This window comes from Microtus pennsylvanicus, chromosome 17, assembly GCF_037038515.1.
Source record: "Microtus pennsylvanicus isolate mMicPen1 chromosome 17, mMicPen1.hap1, whole genome shotgun sequence".
In the NCBI taxonomy this organism is placed as follows: Eukaryota; Metazoa; Chordata; class Mammalia; order Rodentia; family Cricetidae; genus Microtus; species Microtus pennsylvanicus.
In genome coordinates, this window is record NC_134595.1 from 7,696,322 (window position 1) to 7,718,955 (window position 22,634).

At 38.4% G+C, this 22,634-nt stretch overlaps 1 protein-coding gene across 2 annotated transcripts; it reads right to left on the reverse strand.

The window, feature by feature from the left end:
• Positions 1-2,046: 2,046 nt before the first annotated feature.
• Myl1 (myosin light chain 1) lies at positions 2,047-21,777 on the reverse strand. Of its 2 annotated transcripts, none has more exons than XM_075951443.1 (7): positions 21,526-21,777; positions 10,569-10,596; positions 6,660-6,803; positions 4,801-4,974; positions 4,256-4,333; positions 2,830-2,872; positions 2,047-2,342 (listed from the first exon to the last, which is right to left on the reverse strand). In XM_075951443.1, the coding sequence occupies exons 1-6, from the start codon at positions 21,643-21,645 to the stop codon at positions 2,844-2,846; spliced, it is 573 nt and encodes a 190-aa protein (XP_075807558.1). In that variant the 5' UTR covers positions 21,646-21,777; the 3' UTR covers positions 2,047-2,342; positions 2,830-2,843. The 2 variants fall into 2 exon arrangements, with proteins under 2 accessions (XP_075807558.1, XP_075807559.1); XM_075951444.1 differs by lacking the exons at positions 10,569-10,596; positions 21,526-21,777 and adding exons at positions 10,844-10,868; positions 11,643-11,786.
• Positions 21,778-22,634: the final 857 nt, after the last annotated feature.

Below are 22,634 nucleotides of genomic sequence, written 5' to 3' on the forward strand. Positions count from 1 at the left end.
GACAGTGTGCTGCATTTGTCCCGCAGGGAGAGGGAAAGCACGTTCATAAAGTCTCGAGAGGAAAGCATCATGCTTAAAGTCTGAAAGAACAGTTTGGGACCACTCAGACATCATGGTTTTCTGGCTGAAAAAGAAAATTAAAGAAATGTACATGATGGAGAAAGTAGCCAAAAATTTTAAAAGAAAAAAAAACGAGCCCTTTGTGATGTAGCAGCCACTCTCTCTACACTTTGACCTTCACGTTATTGAAATCACTTTTATGGTTTTTTTTTTTTTTTTTGCGCGTGTGCGGGGTAGGGGGCTGTTTCTCTGTGTAACCCTGGCTGTCCTGGCACTTGCTCTATAGACCAGGCTGGCCTCAATCTCAGAGATCTCTGCCTGCCTCCCAAGTGCTGGGATTAAAGTCATGCACCACCACTCCCAGTTTGAAAGCATTTTTTTAAATTAAAAAATTGACAATTTCAGATGTGTACCTTTTCAATTTTTAAAAAAACCGTTTTATTATCTCATATAATAATTAAAAATAAATGTGTATGAGACTTGAGCTACTTCATTTATTGGTTTCATTTTCTCAGATCCCATCATTTTTAGATTGGTGACAGAAAAATATCATCTCTTATCCAGGACAAGAAGGTAATCTACACAATTTTTGTACATGTGTGTGAAACAAGCATTTTAGAATAAACCAAAAAAATAATAGAAATAAATAAATAAGTATTGAGAGGCTCATTGTTCAATAGGGCAGTCATGAGCCACATGTAGCCACTAAATTAAAATCTTTAAAAAGTTGATATGAAATATACTTAAAAATTCAATTATCCCATCTCACTAGGCACATTTCACCTTCTCAGCGGCACTGGTGTGGTCCCTTAAAGAAAAACGCAGATACAGCTTTCCATTTTCCGAGATATGCCCTCTGTGGTGCTTCCAATTCATGAGGTCATAGTTCCCCTTCCTTAAACACGTGATTACGGCATCCCAACTTAGCCACAAAAGCACAAGTTAGTGACTATAATACAAGCGCCTTTTCCTAGATAGGAGTTTGTTGACCCGAACTTGCCAACATCCCCTCCCAAGAGGTATGCCGAGGCAGGTACTTCTGAAACTAGAGCCCTCTTTGTTATGGTTGTCTCTTCAAAGAAGTGGAGGCAACTACATCCTACTAATACCTCCTACTTCTGGGGTCTGCTGTGGAAAGATAAGTCATATATCGAGATGATAAAGCTTATTCTGTAAACTTTTCCGTTTAATTTTTGTGCTTCTTTGATGTATAGTAATGGGCTAAGCTGAGATGTGGGCACTTGTGCGTGGAAAGCAGAAGACGTCATAGTGGGAGGGGCATAGCAATAAACAGAACCCTGAGCGCTTGAGCAATAACCCCTTCATCCTGGGGAGGTTTGTTTGCTCATTATTTATTTATTTATTTTTTTAAGTAACAGCTAAAAGACCACATTGGATTTTGTTTTTGAAGTCATCAGACAGAAAAGTCAAAATCTTTTACAGTTCTCCAATAGGCTGTTACTACAAAGGAAATAGATCAAGCCATAAATAATGATTAACATAAATTTGAAGGACCCAATTTTACCTTAAATTGCCTATAGAGTCTATTAAAATGCCCCAGCACCTATCTGAATTTCCTGGTTCTTTATTTAACTTTTAAAATAATATATAACTCCTAATCATTCATCTGTTATTGCTTTGTAGATTGTGATGACCTTAATGTTTTCTTTTTGCATTATTATTTATTCACCTTATTGTTTTAATTTGTGTTTATGTGCGGGGAGTAGGGCATGGCCCACGTGTGTTGAGCAGAGGGCAAATGTGTGGTTCCATTGTCTTCTGCCATGCGCATCCCAGGGATAAAATGAAGGTCTTCAAGCTTGCTGACACACGCCTTCACCCACAAAGCCATCTCATCAAGCCCTTCGGTGATAAGTTTTTAAAATAAATTTGTAATCCATCAGGATTTTTTATAATTTTCCATAAGAATTGAATTCTTAAAATCTATTTTCATTAAATAAAAAAGTAAGACACATACAACTTGAATATTCCAGACTGACCAAGTTTATTGATACAGGGTTTTAAGAGTGTTGTGGACCCAAGTAGATGATAAAGGTGGTGCTTGGACTTGAGATTATCAATATTTTATTCATATCCCCTAGAACAGCAGATGCCTGATTTGTGTGTCATGAAAAACTCAAGGCTTATAAAAATTTATGGGACCCTTAAGTCTAGTATGGTCTAGGTTGTTTTGATCTTCATGGTAGTGGTAAGCAGATGTGGACAGTTAGCCGTGGGTGTTCTTGAACTGACATCTGGCCAGTCTTCCCAAACACTGTGTTCTGCAGGGAAACAGAAGCAAGTTAGATGTTTATAGCAGCTCTTTGGAAAGAACATTCTGGAGGAAAATGGTGAGCCAACACTCCCAAGGCAAGTCACACCCTTGCTTTAAGAACTTGCTTGTCAGCCCTTGAACCTCAACTATTACAACATAGTTTGTTAGAGCAGTATTTGTTAAAAGTTAATGTTATTCAAGGGATTTAGAACAGTAGTGTTACATGCCAACTAAAATTAACTAGTCTCTGGTTAGTTGAATTTCTACTGTTCAATTGTAGTAGAGTTTAAAAGACAGGGTTTGTAGACAGAAGCAAAAGGACTTTCTTGTACACTCATATAAATATGTTGTATCTATTGCCTGAAGAGGACAGCATATTCTGGCTAATATAAATAACCTACGATTAGGAGGCAATACTTATTTTTTCTAAAGCATATGCAGTGAAGCTAAGTATCAGGCAAGCCTTGCATATTAAAAAGATAGTAGGTGTGTACCTTCCAGACTCCATTCAGACAGACATGATGTGCTTCACAAAAGCTGTTGGACAATACAGTGAAGAGTTAGAAAAGCCAAAGTGAATGGAAAAGAAGATGACATCTGACGTTATTTTCCAGATGACTATCAATTTCTCTCAATGGTATTATTAGAGGTTATTCTAAATAATATATTTATAACAAGCAAAGAAGAAATATTTTTTAGTAAAATGATTTTATAGCAAAGATTGATTGGTGTGGCTATATGCCTTTATTTTCTTCTCTTCTTGTTCCTTCTCCCCCTTTCCTGTTTTATTTTTTGTTTATTTTTTTCTTATGCTTTTTCTAAATTTGGGACATCATAGATTTATTGAAATGTGGCTGGTATTTGGAAAGATAAAGTTTATTGGGAATACTGTAAATTTCAAATAATATTACACAGCTTTATTTTAAATATTTATTTTGAGTATATATTGCTTTCATACCCTTTGTGTGAAACTGCTGTAAACTGGCAACTGGCAATAAATACTGGTTACTATGAGGTGGTATTGCTCTCTCTCTCTCTCCCTCTCTCTCCATCCCGCTTTATCCCTTCTTTCTGTGTGTATCTCTGTCCCTCCCCCCCACCCCTATGTATGTGTGCTCGTCAGTCCTTTCCTCTCTCTTTCCCTTCTTCCAGCAGGGTCTCACTCTATAGCCCAGGTCTAGCTCCTCTTTCTTCAGCTTCCTAGAATTATAAATGTATGCTACTATACCAAGCTATTAAACGATTTTCACGCAAACAGGGCCACTAGACAAAGAGTGCTAAATTTCAGTACCAGCCTTGCTGTAATGATTTGATCACTATTAAGTAACTACGTTTCTTTGACCTCCAGTTTCTTGATTCTCATGATTTTTGTCCTAGTAAAAGATTTCAAAATCTGTTCAACTCTGGTGTTGTATTGCACTTAATTCTAATTTAAGCCATGTCTATTCCTCAGGGATATTGTGGAAAAGCTAAGAGAAAACATAAGGAAACACAGGTTAAACTGTATGGGATTTCCAAAAGGCACTGGAATTAATTTTGCATATATGTTTGTGTTCCCATACAAATATCTCAGGATTAGGCCATTTACTTATAACAAATAAAATACATCAATAAAGAAAGGAAAATAAGGTTAAGTTGGGAAGGAATCTATTGTTGGGTGGTGGGGGCATACACCTTTAATCCCAGCACTTGGGAGGCAAAAGTAGGAGAATCTCTGTGAGTTCGAGACCAGATTGGTCTACAGAGCAAGTTCCAGGACAGCCAAGGCTACACAGAGAAACCCTGTTGTGGAAAAAGACTACTGAACAAAGAAAGGAAGGATGGAAGGAAGGAAGAAGGAAAGAAAGAAAAGAAAAAAGAAGAAAAGGAAAGAAATCTATCTTCAATCAAGTAAGAGCTGAAGGTGCACGCTGGCTGTACCTTCATAGTTGATGCAGCCATTGGAGTCTTCCTGGCCTGCCAGCAACGCTTCCACCTCTTCCTCCTTCATCTTCTCGCCTAGTGAAACAAAACACTCTTAGCTTTAGAAATAAGACCTCAGAATATTTTCAAACTCTCAACACTAGTGATCAGCCATGGGCGTTTGAAATCATGATTAAACCCTTGCCTTCGAGGGGTAAAATTTGTCCCTCCTTGTTTGTCTGGCATTTGGGAGGCTTCCATTAAGCTGATTTTGGATGGGTGGATGAAAGATAATCAGTGTCCCTCATGCCCCAACTATAACTTGCGAGGAGCACAAATTTTTATTAACTCATGGCCAATATTTTTTGTTATTACTTCACCCCCGAACAGTCTCACTTGTCACAGAGGCCAACGGAAAGAGTCAGAAACTTTTGATGCCTATTGTTTTCATGTTCCCTTTGTAGTCTTTGCCCTGTCTACTTTGATTATGACCCGACTTTCCTGCCATGGTCTTCCCGGTATACAATCTCTCCAGTTTAGCCCAGTGAAATGTATTCCCTTACCCAGAGTGGCAAGGACATGGCGGAGTTCAGCACCCATGACAGTGCCATTGCCCTCCTTGTCAAAGACACGCAGCCCCTCAACAAAGTCTTCATAGCCTCCCTGGTCCTTGTTGTTGGAGATAGCTTGCATCATGGGCAGAAACTGCTCGAACTCGATTTTCTTAGCATTCATCTCTGGAAGAAGATTGCAGTTTGTACATTACTAGTCACCATAAGATACCACCTCTGAGTCACAAACCAAATACAAATGTTTATGAAAATCTTCCCCAAATGCAAATTTTCATAGACATCTTCACACAACTTAAATTCCAGTGGGTAAACTACTAACCTGACAACAATACAGTAACAGGCAATAGTATGAGTTCTGTAGTCGCAGTGCTAAGCTTTCCTCCCAGATCAACACAACTCTGAAGCAGTAAGTAACTTTGCTAACCACTTTTTTTATTTTCATTCATTGTTCGTTTTTTAAAGATAGGCTCTTACTCATCTCTGTGTGGCCTCCAACTTGCCAGGAACTGAGGATGACATCGGACTTCTGAGCTTCCAATTCCACTTTAAAAGTGTTGAGATTTATAGGTGTGTACCCCCAAATGTGGCTCCACTTTTCTCTCTGGAAATTATTTTGCATGTATGTGGATGGACCTGAATGTACGTATGTGTGCGGCGCATTTCCTGGTGCCTGCAGAAGGTGAGTAGGCTGTTAGAGCTCTCAGAACTAGAGTTACTGGTTGTGCTACCTGATGTGGGTGCTGGGGACCTAACCCAGGTCATCTGAGAGGGCAGTAAATGTCTTTAACTGCAGAGTCCTTCTTCAGCCTTGGCTCAACTCTTTTAACCTCTTTGTGCACTGTATTCTCAGTTTTAAAATAGAAGTACTGTACAGTGTTGCTGTGAGATTGAATGAACCCAGGGCATGAAAAGCTTATTAAAATGCTTGGGACAATTTGATTACTTAATATATTTTATAAGTACTATGCTTGCTATAGTCCACAAGTATCAGGGAAGCAATATAAAATTTTCCATAATAACATAAACATAGTAAAACATTACTGAACTATATAGAGAGCCTATGCTTGAGCTTTTGTGGAGTCTTCAATTTCTTTGAATTTGAAGTAATTTTTAAAAAGAGGTTCACAAGAAAATAGTGTGTGTCAAATATTGTGTGACATCCTAACTCCTTTCTAATTCCTGGCCAGAAATTCTAGAACTTTCTTCAGGATATCATACAAGCAACAGTAAACAGACCCAAAAGGTTGGATGTATGTGTTTATATATTTACACATACATAAAATAGCAGTAAAAGGAAAAGAGTCCATGAACGTGAGAGGAAATGAGGAGAAAGCACGGAAAGGGTTGGAAGGAAGAGATGTGGGAGGAGATGGAGAAAAGATGACTCAATATATTATTATATTGGCTCCACAAGGAAACGAGGGGGATGATGCAATTATATTTTAATTAAAGCCAAATTAACTTTTAAAATGTACTTTTGTCTTTGAAGGTATGAACCCTGTAAAAGAAAATGTGTTCATCTATGCCTCATCTCACTGTTTATCAAGGAATAGTTGTTCTCTAGAGGGATGTCTTTATGATTATTCATGGCTTTCTACAAAGGGTGTATAGCCTTGGACTTAACCCTGGATTTAGATACCGTGCTGTGCATACTGGTCTCATCCTTCCACGCCATTTCTCTGGTGTGATGTCTTATCACACCTGCAGGTTCTCAATGGAAGTTAACTCATATTATTATTATTATTAAAAAATGTTAAGGCTTCCCAGTCATGAGAGGCACCATCAGGAGCAAACTGAGTTTATTGTGTGGCAGACCATTCACAATTTCCACTGATCTTCCAGGAACTTACCTTCATTGCTAGGGTTCCCGAGAACCTTCTTGACCTCTGCATTGGTGGGATTTGTGCCCAGAGCCCGAAGGACGTCACCCACTTGACTTAAGGTGATCTTGCATTCTCCTGTTCTGTCAAACAGGAGAAATGCCTCCTTGAATTCTGCAAGAAGCACGAGACATTCAGGCCCTGGTGGGAACTGACTTTCAATTTCCTGGAACCTTCTAATTAACCCCAGGTCCTTCAAACTCTTCTCTGCTCCATCATTTCTTCCAACCACTCAAGTTATCTCCGGCTCTCAAACCATCACGGAAAACCCTCTGGTGTTTCTGTGGGGAATTGTTCTGAAGCAGCCTTTCTAGTTTTAAGCCACATTATTAGTAATGTGGAATTAATTTTTAATTGTGGAAATTGGAGCTCCCAGTGATAGCAATTCCTATTTCTTTCATCTGTGTGGGAAGCAAAAGTCACTTAAAATATTCTCGTGCCTTGAGAAAGCTCGAGAGTCTCCAAATAGTCCTTCAATTAATTGGCAATATTAGTAAAATTTCAAGAAAGCAAATTTCCAGCTGGGGCTATTGTATGTGAGTTTAACCCAAACTTCTTGTAAGTTTGTAGAAAAATCTTTGGGGCACCAATTTTATAGGCTGTCTTTTCAACTAGCTTCCTCCAGAAATAGCTTATTATTATTATTAAGTTCGAAGTGTGAGGCAGGCTTATAAGTTTTACAATGCCATTTAACCACCTCAGTGTCTGACTCAAAGAGGCTCCTACTATGGTTAATACATAAGGGAAATATTTTTTGACCAATTATTATGTTATATTTATATAATTCTGATTTAGCCCCCAAATAATCCATATGACCAAAAAATCTTCATAAGAACATTTTTTAAAATTAATATTTAATGGCATTAACTATAGATTCCCATGCAGCTATAAGAAAATAATGCAGAAAAAATTTATTTTCTCCTTTGTCTAGTTTTCTCCAATGTATCACTGTGCAAATGTTTCATGTTATTACATGTCTCACGTTATTAAAACTGAGATATTTGCATGGATGGACTGAGCTGCTTTTGTTCACATCCACATCTGTGTGTGAATCAGGAGTGTATCTCAAGGCACTGCCTTTTCTCCCCACAATAGCTCTGCCAGGTACTTTATGGCCTATAATTCTGCTTTGATCGAACTGCTTCACCTTCACAATTATAACTATAATAATTTAGAAATATATAATGGAACGCCTGGAAAGAGGGATAAAATGGATTTAGGAGCCAGTAAAGGCATTTTAAAGGAAATATCTAAACTTAACTAAGTGAAAATTTCTGGAAAACCTGGAAATACTGATGGTGACTTACAGATGTTAACCCCAACGACCCTGGAACATTTGAATGAATTCACAGTGGTGAATAAACTCTCAGAACTGAAAACAATTTTTTTTTTTAGGTTACCGCAATCTCCAGCAAAATATGCAGTCTGAAAAGGTCCCTCTGTTAATACCCTGATGTCTTGTCTCATGAGATCTAAGATTACACAGAGTCCTATATACACAACTAGCTATGGGCCATGCTACCGTTCCTGTTTAAATCCTATGCTCTCGCCATAATCTGCCCCAATCTGGATAAAGGGTGCCTGAGCCTTGCGGTTTCATGAGTCACATACTATTTTTTATCCTTCTAAAGGTCACGTGGAACTGGACTCCTCTCGCTGCTGGCTTCAGATGCCAGACACAGTACTCTGAGGACTCTCTGTCACCCAGCTCAGATGCTGGTGTAGCAAAGGGACTTTAATGGCGGTAATGGAATCGCCCCTACATTATCTTTTAGTAACTTAAAGGCAGAGGCTGGAGAACTAATGCTTTTAATCTTGAACTTTTAGCACAAGGTTTAGTTCTTCTCTTCAGAGTTCTAGAACAGACTGGAGACCTCCTTCCTTGACTGGCTGTATTAACAACATTTATTATAACCTCACCATGCTCCTTTGTATATGCATTGTTTGTAGTCTTTGCTTAACCTCAAGAATAGAGTGGAGTTGTCTTCACAGAGAGCAATGCAAGGAAACTTAACAGTCTTTCCTATTTGACCTTTAAGAATATATTGGCTGATCTTTTGCCCAGAACCACACCATATCCAAAATATCTGATGATGGAATTATTTTCCACCTGTCCTACAATGGTGGTTTTGAACACTGAATTGTGACTGGGGAATTTTAAGATACAGACTTTAACATTTATAATTTAAAAATTAATTAATTCTTAAGTAACCATATGTAGCTGGTGGTCATGCTAACAGACAGCAGAAATCCTACAACTTCCAAATGCTGTAATTTTCTTTGTTTTTCTCCCCTTTCCTTCAAGCCAAATAGAATATATGAACAACATTTTTCATTCGTTAAGCAAGGACACACATTCAAGTGGTCTTGGTTTATTCTGAAAGCACAGAATTCTCACTTAGTTTAAATAGTTTACGTTTGTGTTTCTGACATAAAGAAAAAAAAAGCCCAGACCAATATATCAATGTTTATTCAATTCTGCGGCTAAAACCTGTTTTCAATTTGGGTGATAGGTCTCACACTCAACACTAAGTACATTCGTCTCAGCAAGGGTTTTTGAATCTTTCATTGTTTGATCCAGTGATAGTTTGGCACCATGGTAATAGTCTAGGTAAGGAATTGTAGAGGGTTGGGAGGCAGGGTTAATGATGTAGCTGCATCACCAGTTAAAGGTATACTTAAACAAATTGGAACCATCATTTCCTTTAAGACAAATCCTTCGTAGTATAACTTTAAACAATCTTGAGTTAAAAGTCATCCAGCCATCTAAACTGTCTACCTGAGGCCAACAACCACGATATTGATATCGGTGAGTTTGTACTACAGCAAATAACCTTTTGTTTTAAACCGATACCCAGACAACATCAAAACAAACATGATCCTGAAAGAGACTGAACAGTGTGGAAGCCTTAGGTAGAGAACTCTTACTAATCACCCGTAGTTATTTGTACCTTATATATTATATATATTATATACCATGCTATACATTATTATGGCCAATCATCTAACCTATAATATCACATAACTAAACTGATTGTGTCCCTCCTTTCTGTAAATGCATTCTACTTAGTTTATCCACATATTATGATTATTTCAACCCATAAAAAATTCTCCCTATACTTTCCAATCCAAAAATCAAGCTTGTTTGGGATATTGGACCCTGTTAAATCCAAACACAAAGGGAAAAAAGCTAAAGTGTCAAGGAAGCTATCCAGGGTCTCTTCAATCCTAAAAAGTTTGAGACACATTGATAGCATCTGTACCTAAGAAAAACTGCCTAGCCCATTTGAATTCATACAAAATTATGACACTATTGTTAATTCTTTGGTCATTGAGGAAGAAAGACCTATCATTTCTCCAGTTGTCTGTTTCATATCCCTTAACAAGGTGTTGGATTAGGATCCTTCTCTGTCTGTGAATTTCTTCTAGTTCACAATTCTATGTTTCCACGGAAACTAGGCAGGTTTGGCTGTCAGGGCAGCTTTCATAATCAGTTTCGTTTTTCAGATTGAACACTCCAGGCCTATCAAATCTCTCTCTAGGCTTTGACTAGTAAGTTAGTTTTCTAGAACCTATATCTTTTGTGAATATATCATCTATGATCTTTCCTAGTGCTTCAAGTTCATCTTATTTAGGAATCAGTACCTACAAGGACTTATAGTCTATTTTTTATTTCCTTACATTTTTGGTCACTAACTATAAGCAAGGGCTTCAGTTATACAGGTTTATATTTAGAGTGTTTGAAAGCAATTTCTATTTAGAGGAACAACCCCAGTGTGGATAACTAGGCAGCACTTAGCCCATCCCAAGGGAGTTGGTTTTCTCACTTGCCATCTCTGTAAGTCTGCACTTATGAACCGCTACGGCTTTTAAACTTACCCTCCTGCTGCTCCTTAGAGAACTCGATCTGTTAGAAAGAAATTAATCATAAAATATATTTTAACCAGAGAAGAGCACCTTGATATACAAGTGCATCCAGCTCATTCCCCCAGTGCTCTTCAAAGTGAGCTCCAGCAGACAGCCCAGTTTTCAGAGCCCAGGCATGGAATGGACGCGAACAGTCTAAGACACAAAGGAGCATGCTGTGGAGTTAAGTGACATTTTAGAGACAGGCAGAGAGCTCTGCCTTCCGTAGAGAAGCTCAGATCACTTACCCGCAATCTGGTCAGCGCTGAAGGACTGCAGTGGCAAGGGGGAGAGAGAGAGAAAGAGCTTTCAAATGCATTGACAGAACGAGTGCTCTCTGCTCTGAGCGGTTAGGAAACCTTGTGGGTGCTCTTAGCACAGGACGGGTGTGTGAGGGCAATTTTGAACCTATGAGCATAAAAATCTATTGCAAAAAATAATTTAAAAAATCTTTTCTCAGTGTCTTAATGATGTAAAAATATTAAAAATGCTAAATCGAGCACATCCTAGAATGCCATAGTGGTGTATATTTAGCATATGTCTGGTAAGATACATTTAAAACTGCAAATAGAACGGTATATAAAAACCACCGTAGGTCTTTCTGCTTCATTAGCATATTTGTACTAGTGTACAAAACTGAAGAATCAGACACGGTTTGCTTCCTGTTAGCTGGGAGTTATCACTGGCGTCTATGTAAGCACACCGTTTCACTATAGTTATCACTGGCTTCTATGTAAGCACACCGTTTCACTAGCTGCACTTTTCCCCTCCACATCTAGATGAATCTTACGTGAAATGGCAAAGGCAGGTGAAGCACACAGACCGCTCTGGGGAGGGAGATGCATTTCCCCCCATCTGGTGCAATAGTTGGAAGTCATTTCTTCTATCTTCATCATAGATCCTCAAAACCAGCGCTAGGTTCCCAAATCCTTGTACTAAATAGGTTCTCCCCTCCGTGCTGTTCCTTGCCTGCCTGTCCCCTCAGTAAGCTCCTGCTGCCCACTGTCTCCTTCTGTAAAGGACATACTGTTTTCTTGAAGGACCCACCATGATGGAGTTCTGGGCTGCAACACAGCGGTGGGGCTGGCGAGCAAGCTGAAGGCAGCTCCGATCCCTGAGTGGAGTCTTTCTTCTCGGTGGCTCCCTTTTATTTCTGGTCAAACTGACCTCATGTCTAGCATCAGATTTCACAGGGCAGTTGCCACTCCTCCCGGAGGAGCTCTTCAGCTTTCTTAGGGCAGAGAGAAAGAGGGACGTGCACCCTAGGGCTATTTTTAGGAACCCAGGGCCAAGAAGTGAAGAGCCCTCGTGAGACCGAAGCCTGTCAGTACTTTTATGGTCTTTACCTCTGAAATGTTCTCTGCAGCCTCTTCCTTCAAGACGTTTCTTTGCTCATGGAAAACTCGGGATTCTTCTAGGGCTCGGGCTTCTGCTGGGTAATTATGGACCTTGCAATGTCTAGTCAGCAAGTCGGGAACTTCTTGGATGAAACTGGCTTGAGTTTTCAACTAGTAACTGGTATAGAAAGAACACTCTCGAAAACTCCATCCCTTATGGTAATGTTCTGAGGACTTGAGAAGACTTTGTGTGTTCTGTATATTTCTTAGGATTCCTTAGGACGCACCCACATGACAACTGGTCAGCGTCCCAAATCTCCATTAGGATTATACTTTTGTAAGCAATATTCTCAGGAGAATAATCCAAGCAAGAAGGGATTGGGGTTCCACTTCCTACCTCGTCTCTTTGTCTCCTACATTAGGTTTGGGTATCCATTCTTCCTTGTTTTTCTACTATATAGACTGACTATGTTTTTTTATTTTTTGAAATTCTTAGCCATCAAGAAAACCGACACATTGTTTTACTTTTTGTTTGTAAGTTCTTACTAAAACCAGTCTGTCCTGTCCAACTCTTTGTGGCTCAATCCGCAGACCAAGAATAAAATAACCTAAAGTAAGGCTCATGGAATGCAGAATAGAACCCTAACATTTTCAAGGTGTTGGAGGGAATAGGCCCGCAATGGGCTTCTACAGCAGCTTATCTGAGAATGGGGAAAGCTGGAATGGCTGTGGGGATGATCAGTTTAGGGTGTCCAGAAATAACTACACAACTCTCTACATAACTCAAGCATCTCAAGTGGAAAAAGACGAATTGTGATTTCTGCAACCGCCCTTAAGGAAGGTATCCATAGAAATCATCATGTGTGCGGCTCACCCTCGTACTATTCCAGGATAAACAGCTAAATGGATAACTCTTCTTCAAAATACATAATTATGTGCACATATGAAAATACCACAATGATACACTTTGTTCTGTATAATTATTAGATGCTAGTAAAATATTTATTAGATTCTAATCAAAATAATGATTAGATGCCTATCAAAATATAAAAAAATATATGTATCACTTTTGGCCTAAAGTTCACAAGTTGTGAAAACAGTCTTACAGGATCTTGAGTCTCTTGATGAAGAATGATAATTTTGAAGTTAGTAGTACCTGGGTCAACATGTTGTCATAAACAAATTGATATTTTAAGAGGTTACTGGGGAATGATAGTTAATAGAAAAATTAAACATGCTTTGAATCATTAGAAGTAAAATGGGGGAGAGTATTAAAACTGAAAATTTTAATCTTTAATAATTTTGTAACAGAATGTCGTGATTTTGGGTGTCTAAGTTAAAGTTCTATAGAATATACCTTTTAATCCTCTTTCTCAATTTTGTAATTATATTTTTGTATTTGTCCTTTAATGTTGTACTTTAATGTTGTTGTAATTGTATTTATGCATTTGTACCATTAAATTCAAGTTTGCTAGCCATTACTGAGAACCAGTATTTGAAGCTAGTAACTAAATATTACATAGAAGTTGCCTTTTGCCAACAATGATAATTTTCACATTTCACTTTTTTTCAGGTGGAAAAGTTTAGCCTTGAATTATGTGGAACATGATCAAATTTTATAAAAACTTGCGGGTAAACTGGAAAATCAGCACAGAACTTGAATTTATGTTGTAAACAAGCTATCCGTAACCACTTAGACACCATCTAAAGGTTTGCTCTTACTATTAAAACAGAAGCTACAGAGTGGTAAGGACTACTCAATTACTTCATCCCAGTTTTTTGCTGTATCTTTATCATATTCACAAAAAAGTTTAGATTATTTTTTAACATACTGAAAATCAAAATATAAATGTAAACATATCAGTTGACACAAGAAAGCGTAAACTATGGCTATGAGAAAAGCAATCCTTCTCCTGTCCACTGTTAGGATGACACACTGCCTCTGCCCTCTCCTCTTTATGGTAGGAATACTATCAGCTGTTTGAGCGAATGCTTCATCTGCTCCCACAGCCATTTGGTTTGGGCCTCAGTCTGAGAGCTCATCACCCAGTGTGTTTCAAAGTTGGTTTAAATCTTTCTTGTCTGGCAAGCAACCCACTGTTCCCTCCTCTTTTAATATTAAACATTCTTCCAATATTCACAAGAACTCCTCTTCGTCAAAGTACGTGTCCTTCTCTACGGCACACCTGGCTCCTTTTTTCCTACTGCAAGCTCGTCAGCCTTCTTGCTTCATCTGCTGGGATGAAGCAAGGCCGTGGCTTGTTTCTGATGTGGACCTGGATGTGTTTTAACACAGCATCTCTCTCTAGAACACGGACTTTGCCTTGTACTTAGGGTCTCTTCTATTCCAGCTCTATCAGGTTCCTCTCCCCTATTAAATGCTTAATAAATTTTCATTCAATTGAAGCCATTAGACTGTTAACACACTAAACTCCCTGGTGCACTCACTGTGGTCTGGCTGTGTCCCAAGTTTCTCTTTTGAGCATAAGCTTTCCCTCTAGAGTATTATATCCCCAGAAATTTTATCTCTTATTTTACAAAGCTTACATTCCGGAGAAATTACGTATATTCTCTGCATCTTCAGCCCCCAGAGCACAGTAGATACACTCGTTTAAATTTCTTTACCATTTATATCTTTAGCGTTTTCCTTTAGATTTTATACGAATGCTTATGGTCCAGAGTTCTAATTTGTCAACCTTCTATTTCTTTTTAAAGGCATCTATGACCTGATCCTATGTCTTCATCTCACACGTTAGTAAAAGGCCACATCTCACAGGGCTGTAGCTCCCCCATTCCCATTTGATGGTGAGTTTAGGTAAAAAGCAGTCTGTAAGGCATCTGCTACCATGAAGAATTTTTACTGCAGTGGTAATGGGCTGTTTTGATTTGAGAATTGTCTTTCAGGTAGTAGTCATGAAGTTTGGTTCACTGACTAAAGATAAGTCTTCTGGCATCTAGAAGGAATTGCTTTATAGGAAAAATATTACAATACAGTTAAAATATAGAATTGATATATGTTAAATTTTAGTGTCTCAGAAGAACAACAACTGTATTAAAGAAATGTATGGTGTTGAATACTAAGGGAAATGCCCTGGAAGGAACGTGGACGATGACGGTCAAAGCTCTCCCTATTTCAGGGGGATGAACAGATGCCAATGACTGGAGCTAAGAAAAGAAGATGCTGTAACCAGAGACGTTAGTTAAGAGAACATTGTTGGATACTCTCTGCCTTCCTGCCTGGCTGAGAGATTAGAGTTAGACGTATATATGCCTTTAAGAAAAAAAATTAAACTAATTTTTCTTACAGAGTTTCAAAAATCACCAAAATGCCATTAGGAAGAATATTTGAAACTCTTAGAATGTTGTGCTTCACAGTAAGTCACTGAAGGCCGATAGAAAGAAATTTCACTCCTTATTATTCTGAGCCCAACAAAATGGATTTAGGGTGCTTATTAAAGTATTATATAAACGGGAGAAACTAGAGCATTGAGGACATGGTGCTGGCCCAGGCTCTCTGAAAGAGCTATTAGAAGGTTAGATTGGATTTGTTGGTTTGAATGACACTAACCTGGGAGGGCTATGTTCAGCAGGCTCAGGCTGGCCCTCTGAATTCTGTCGCCTAAGCACAAAACCCATGCAATTAAAAACAGCTCAGTTTAGATCTGCAGGAACCACTAGCAACCTAAGTGAATTTTGATACAACTTTCAAAATGTGATCCAAGTCGGCTCCTTTCCAGCTTTCTCTCCTCCTTTTTCATAGTTAATACATATGAGAAAGAAATGTAAAATTTCTTGTGAGCTATACTTTTTTGTACATTTATCTATTTTTGTGTAATTTCTTAAAAAATAAAAATGTGATTTTGTTCCTTCACTTTTTAAGTTTTATAATGTAAGCATTCAAAAAATGTTGCACATGCTAAGAAATTATAATTATGTTTTTCCCATTTGTCTGGAATAGAAGTTTCTTTTTAGAACTTATATGGAGATAAATAAATACTAAATATTCTTCTAGAGATTTTGATGGGATACATAGAAAGCTAAAATGGGGTCTTATTCTGGGTGCCATGACAAAGCCTGTGTGGCTTGATTTAAATAATATCTCTAAATTAATTTTTCTGAATATATGATTTCTTGGATTGCTTATGGGTCTAATATGTTCTGAATTTTAGTTAGTAGAACCTCCCGCAGCTTACTTTACGGAAAAAGACAATTATGCTGTAATCATTGCAAAAAAGAAAAATGTATCAAAATGTAATTTCACAGCAGCATATTGAAGTCAACTGGATTTTTGTGCACAGGAGATAATATATTCTTGGGTGGCTTGTAGTCAGGAAACAGCCCATTCACAAGGATAGAAGGAAAATGTCTAACTTAGGGAAAGCTCCCCCACCCCTCCAACTTCAAGCCACTAGTATTAATTTCTGATAAGAGCAATTTATCACCCATATAATTTAAAATCCAACCAGAATATTCTGATGTCATAGATACTTTTATATTACAGGTTTTGCTTTCATGATTCTGGTTTGGGCGGAAAAAAAAACCCGGAAACGCTGATCAAGAAATTAAACTATATACTTTCGTATTTTCACACAGAAGTGTTTCAGTCCGAAGAGAAGAAAGTACAGTCTCAGCAGACTAAATATAATCCTTCCACAATTTCCATGAGTCAGACGGGTGTGTAATTAGGGAACGACTCCTAAAGGCAACGTGCCAGGGCTTTGCAGTACTGAAATGTCAAGGGCTAAATGGGGCACCATCACTTGGTGGGCTCCTCGTCTCGCACAGATTTAAGCATCCTTAAAAGAAAGTCAGTTTTTCGGTTGATGAATGCGTCTCTTTAAGTTAAGTTTTACTTTATGTTGCTACAGCTTGAAGTGTCGCCATGGAGAGAGTTCCACGATGCCCTTCAATGTTTTCCCTCCCTTCACCTGCTCTGTTCCCTCACATGTAAAAGATGAATAACATTATTGACTTTGACTCATATGCTTAAATAATTCTTCCCCCTTTTCCCCGAGGATATATTGCTTTCTCTCATTTTTTTTAAATTAGAGATTGACTCTATGTATTTGTCTCATGCTTTTCCCTAGTGATATTATTGTTAATATTTAACCATATCTATGACATTGCCGTTTCTGCTTATCAACTCCAAAAATGCTAATTAAATCAGCGTGCTTATTTATAAGTAAGTAGAGGTCTCATCTCAGGAGCTTAGCCCTATGATGGCAGATTTAAAAATTTTATTTGGTATGTCTGAGGTTTATTTAGTACAACAAGACCACAAATGTCTTAAAATTCAACATTTTGTTGCAGATGGAAGTAATTTTATATCCATTTTTGTTTATAAATTTTTACAGGGAGTTGGGACAAAGTGAATAAGATGCTTTCGAAAATACCTAAAATTTCACCCTCTGTATAAAACAGAATGTGTAGTTCCCAACAACAGGTGTAAGGGAGGGAGGGTAAGGGAAGCTGTGAGAAACAGAACACTCCGAACTGCCAAGGTCAAAGTCTTGCGAAGCCGCTCTGCAGCGGACCTCTCCCGCCCTCTCCTGGCGGCGTAGGATTGTGCACTGTACTACAGAACAGCTCTGCGCCCCGCCCTGCGATCTGCCCACTCTGGGTTCTAACTAAAAAGACAGCAGTTTGTTTTTAGAAACGGGAAGTAACTGAACGCTTAACAGGGTTTACTATGGATTTGCCCTGCTGGGGAAGTCTTACCTTCCACTTACTGGTTATTTGATGATGGGCCTCGAGTGAGTTCAGTTTCCTTCATGGGAATAGATAAAAACAGTCTCTATAACGTTGGAAAAGCTAAATGTGAAAACAATCCAGGATAAAATCACAATGGATGTTGAGTGCTATTATGACAGTGGGGCTTATGATATTCAGTCTTTTATGGAACCTGTTTTCAAACATTTCCAGAAATACCTTGAATGGGATTGGGTTTATTTTAGCCTTGCTAGAAATGAAAGAAAATACAGGTGATCCCAAAAAGTTCCCATGTCTGAGCCAAAATAAATCTACACCTTGGACCTCATGCACGATATATAATGTGCCCTCACTGAACATTCAGGAAATACACATGTTTGGGAACAGCATACATCCAACTTCCTCGTTAAATCTAACATTTCAGTCTTTCCGCTACTGTGTGCAGTTACTGTTTGGAGATGTGTTGTTTGGCAGAGTTTCTGTCAATGCATTCTTACCACTACTAGTTTTGTAACGCTGCTGCAGTATCCAGTCAGGAACGAAGGACCAGACTGTGGCATGAATACAATGCGAATTAAAATGTAAGCAACACGTAGGTCTCAACTCACAGCAATCCTGGTTTACCAGCCAAAGCATGCACCATGCAAAACAAACAAAAAAATAATAATAGATACAATAAAACCACTTTCATATTTAAAATCTCTTAAAATCCAAACACGTGGTCATCCCCTCAGGCATTTATTTTCACCGTTTTGCTTGGCTGCAACCAATATTCACTCCTTCATTTGCACCCTGAATCATAATGGCGGGTTTCGAGCCCTACAGATGTGATCCGGGGAGGCAGCGTCATTCGAGGACTGGGCTCTGTCACTGGAGGTAGCAGCTCTCTGAAGGCAGAGAGCGCTGAGAACTACCAAGAACGGTAGGACTAGTGTTCACAAGCCAGTGGAACTTTGTGAAAACGCCGCTCACAGGAATGTGTATGGGCACAGAGACCCCGAAGGCTTTATGTCAGAGCAACTGAAAAACATTCTAAATAAAAAGCTAACAGGCTGGGAAATCAAATCGGAAACTAATCAAAAATATCCAAGATTGTTCAGAGTTTATGGTGAGTCAAATATGGGTGCTTTAAAATGGACCATGGTCTTAGCAGGGCAAAGTATTGAGGAATGAATTTAATGATTGTTGTGTCCTATATATAAGTACACTTCAGCATTACCCACAGTTTAAAGGATAGATTTCTAATCTTACAAGGTTTATGAAATAAATCCTATAATCTAATTAAGTTTAGGCCTTTATACAGTTTTCAGAAAGTTAATTAATATGTATATAGATATATTAATTTTCTCTGCTTAAAAAAAGTTTAGAACTTACATGAGAAAATATATCTAAAACATCAAATGATTAAAAACATCGTAATAGGAAATGCTATAACATACTTTCTAATTAACCCTGTTATCTACTGGGGTAAAATGAAATTTTATAAAGCTCCCAAGTTGCATCATAGTCTCTGGCGTTGCTAAAACCCTTCCAAATATGTACTGATTTCATTCTGATGAGGGAAAATCATCAGAGGAATCGACATTCCTTTACACAAATGAGATGGCTTCGGTTTCTTCCTTACTGTCCCTGTCCATTAGGGATGGTTCTTCTGAAGGAAACAAAAGGTAATTTCCCTCCATTTCTTTAAGATTCGTTTGAAGCCGAATGCATGCTTTTAATCCTAGCACTTGGGAGGCAGAGGCAGGCGGATCTCTGTGAGTTCGAGGCCAACCTGGTCTACAGAGCAAGTTCCAGGAGAGGCTCCAAAGCTATAGAGAAACCTGTCTCAAAATAAACAAATAGATAGATAGATAGATAAATGATAAATATTCATTTGATTTCTGTTCTTTCGATTTGTTTTCCTTCTCACAGTCTACCCTGTCTCTTGCTTGGCAATGGTGGAGCATATTGAGTTTGTACAACTCTTAAAATTCTTCAGTTTTTCTTGCTCATACTAGCATTAATTTAAAACAAGGATGGGAGGCTAAAGCGGTGTCACAATTCAGGGAAGCACTCCTCCTCTGCGGCTGGAACAAGAAATTTGTTTAATTTCTGGATTAAAAACTGATGTTAACAGAGCATATTCATTTACTTTTTGACACACAATTCCTCTGGAACAAAATCAAAGCGTGCTTTCATTAGTGGGACACTTCTGGTATTTTTTTTTTTTAAGGAGGCACATTTTCTTTTCTTCAGGAATTTTATCTCAGAAACAGGGATTATATTGTCTCATAAATCACAACAAATATAAAAAGAACAGCCTCAACACGGACTTAAGGTTCCCAAGCCGTTAAAGAGTGCACATTGGAGAACCAGGAAGGACAGTGGCGGTGTAATTGTCAGCCTGCATCTGTGAAGACATCAACTAAGATCACCGAAGATGAAAGATTTGGTTTCTTTTAATTAACTATACGCATCTCGTCCTCAAAAAACAAAAAAATTCCAGAAGATCCAACAGGCAGTTTTCCTAACTGGACATTTGTCAGTAAAGTTCCATCCTACGACCAAGTTTTCTCAAATGTAACTTCAGGTGCAGATAAAGATTAGACATTTGCCATAGCATGTTTGCCTCTTTGGAACATGTCTCATTTCATATTTAGATGAAAGTTACAAAGATTATGGCTATATTTGGTTTCATCACATAAATGCATGTGAGTTCTGATTCAATATTATTTTAGGGAATTTTTTAAAGGCTCCATGATTATATTAACATAGTCAATGTAATGTTTGCGGGTAAGTCAGCATTGTAACTTTTTCATACAGTGTCAAGACTGAGACATCAAATGTACTACACACAGCACCCTTGGCTTGGATGGAAGGATCACCTCATAAGCACTTTGACTCTGTCCTTTCCATATAAGGCTGGGTTCCTTAGATGAAGATTTTCAACCTGCCATGAGGACTAATCTAAGCCCAGTTAATGAGGAGAGGTGGCTATCTGATGTGTTGCTGAGAGGTAGCGAGGACATTCATTCGTCATTTTCCAAAACAATCTTTTTTTGAAGCTGAAAACTTGGTTCATAGAAAAGTGTTCACACACACACACACACACACACACACACACACACACACACACCCCACATTCGCCTTAGTTCAAGATCAGTATGTAAAAGGCTCAACACACACTAACAGCTATAGAAATGACAGGATATGTAAATACATATATTATGTACGTAATATATATTCACAAATCTGAATTAAATGCTGTATAGATATAAACATGATGATAGTTATAGTCACTGAAGCACTTGAGTGTGTGGTTTTCTGCACTGAGATTGCACCAAGTGGTGTATGAAATTTTATTAAGCAAGTTGAAGAGGAAATTAACTTGAATTGCAAATTTATTTTTCAGATGAAATGAAACAGCTGTCAAATAGATGTGTCCAAGACAGCTGGGTTATCAGCTGTCTTCAACTTTCTGGAAACAACAGAGGCTAAAACTTTTTTTTTTATGATGTAGTTTTAGAGTCAGGGATCCAATTTCCAACGGAGATTTTATTTTAAAAATGCACTTCTTAAATATTCGTAAATGCGAAATCTTCAGATGGGCATATCTCCCCCTAAATTGCACTTTGACAAATTAGGGGGAAATGGAAAACAGAATCAGAAAATACTGATCAACGAGAAAAGAGCGAACAAAAACCTCACTTGTAGTCCCCAGTCTTAAAAACGTCACTGGAATTGTATGCTGAAACCCATGTTTTTAAGCAGGGTTCCTGGCATCTAAAACACCAGTTCAATGCCATTCCTTTCAATGAAAAATACACCTCTTCACAAACTCCTTGAGTTCCTTAGTGCTGAGAGATGTTTCAGTGACCAAACCGATTCACCTGTTTAGTTACCTTAATAGCAGACAGGTCGATTTTTTCTTCTTTAGGTTTGGCTGGGGCTGGGGCCGGGGCCGGGGCTGGGGCCGGGGCAGCAGCAGCAGCAGGCTTCTTCACGTCTTTCTTTGGTGCCATTTTGATTAAAAGGATGGGTTAACAAAAGAAAGATCTCCTCCAAGAGAACCTGTCAAAGTGACACTTGGAAGAGCAGTGGCGGCTCTCTTGACCTGCAGCCCAGCGTCTGGAGGTTGGACCCAGAGTGTTGAATGGTATAAGGGCATGCATATATATTTCACTTAGTGCCTAACAGAACCTTGACACACGCGGCTGGATTGGACGGTTCAGTTGTCCCGGGGGGTGGCATTCCGGCTCAGACTATAAATGGAATCTAAAGGGTCAGGGCTTCCTCAAGTTTTTTGAACGCCTCTTGCTTTTTTTTTTTTCTTCTCCACCTCCATATATAAAGGAGAAAGATGCCTGGCGAAGCCAGCCGTGGCTGGTTTGGAGACAGCAGGTGGACATACCTTTTTCTTAGTAGAATTACAGTTCTGTTGAAGCTGTAAATCTTTGCTTTCTTTCCATCTTAAGAAACTTCGCCGTATTCAATTTCAACTAGGAATTTTGGCAGAGGCCATCAACAGCTTTCACCCAGCTTCTTCTCTGCTCCTGCCCCTCCCTCCTTGGCCATGGTTTGCACGAATATGTTGGTCAGCAAAGAGGTCACTGGTAGCGTTTAAAAATAAAAAGCAGACGTAGAAGGAAAGTCTGTCAAGTCTTAAAGCAGTTTCCTTTCTAAGGAGTACAGGCTCTGTCCCTCTCTGCGTGTGCTATGTCTCTGCCCTAAAAAATATTTTTAAAATTATTTCCTATAGCTTCATTTTTTGGTATAATTTGATGAAGAATGATAGTAAAATAATTTCCAGCCAAAGCATGCATTTAGCCTCTTTTCTTTCTAAATGACATAAAATAGAATTATTTGTCACCAAATCTTATATCCATGTCAGAGGGACAAATAGACTTTAGGGAAATAAACCAATAAAATGTCTTTAACTATCAATACAGTACATGTTTTGCTGGAAACCAGATATTTACTATTTCTTATTTTTGTTCTTGGCTTCCAGTTT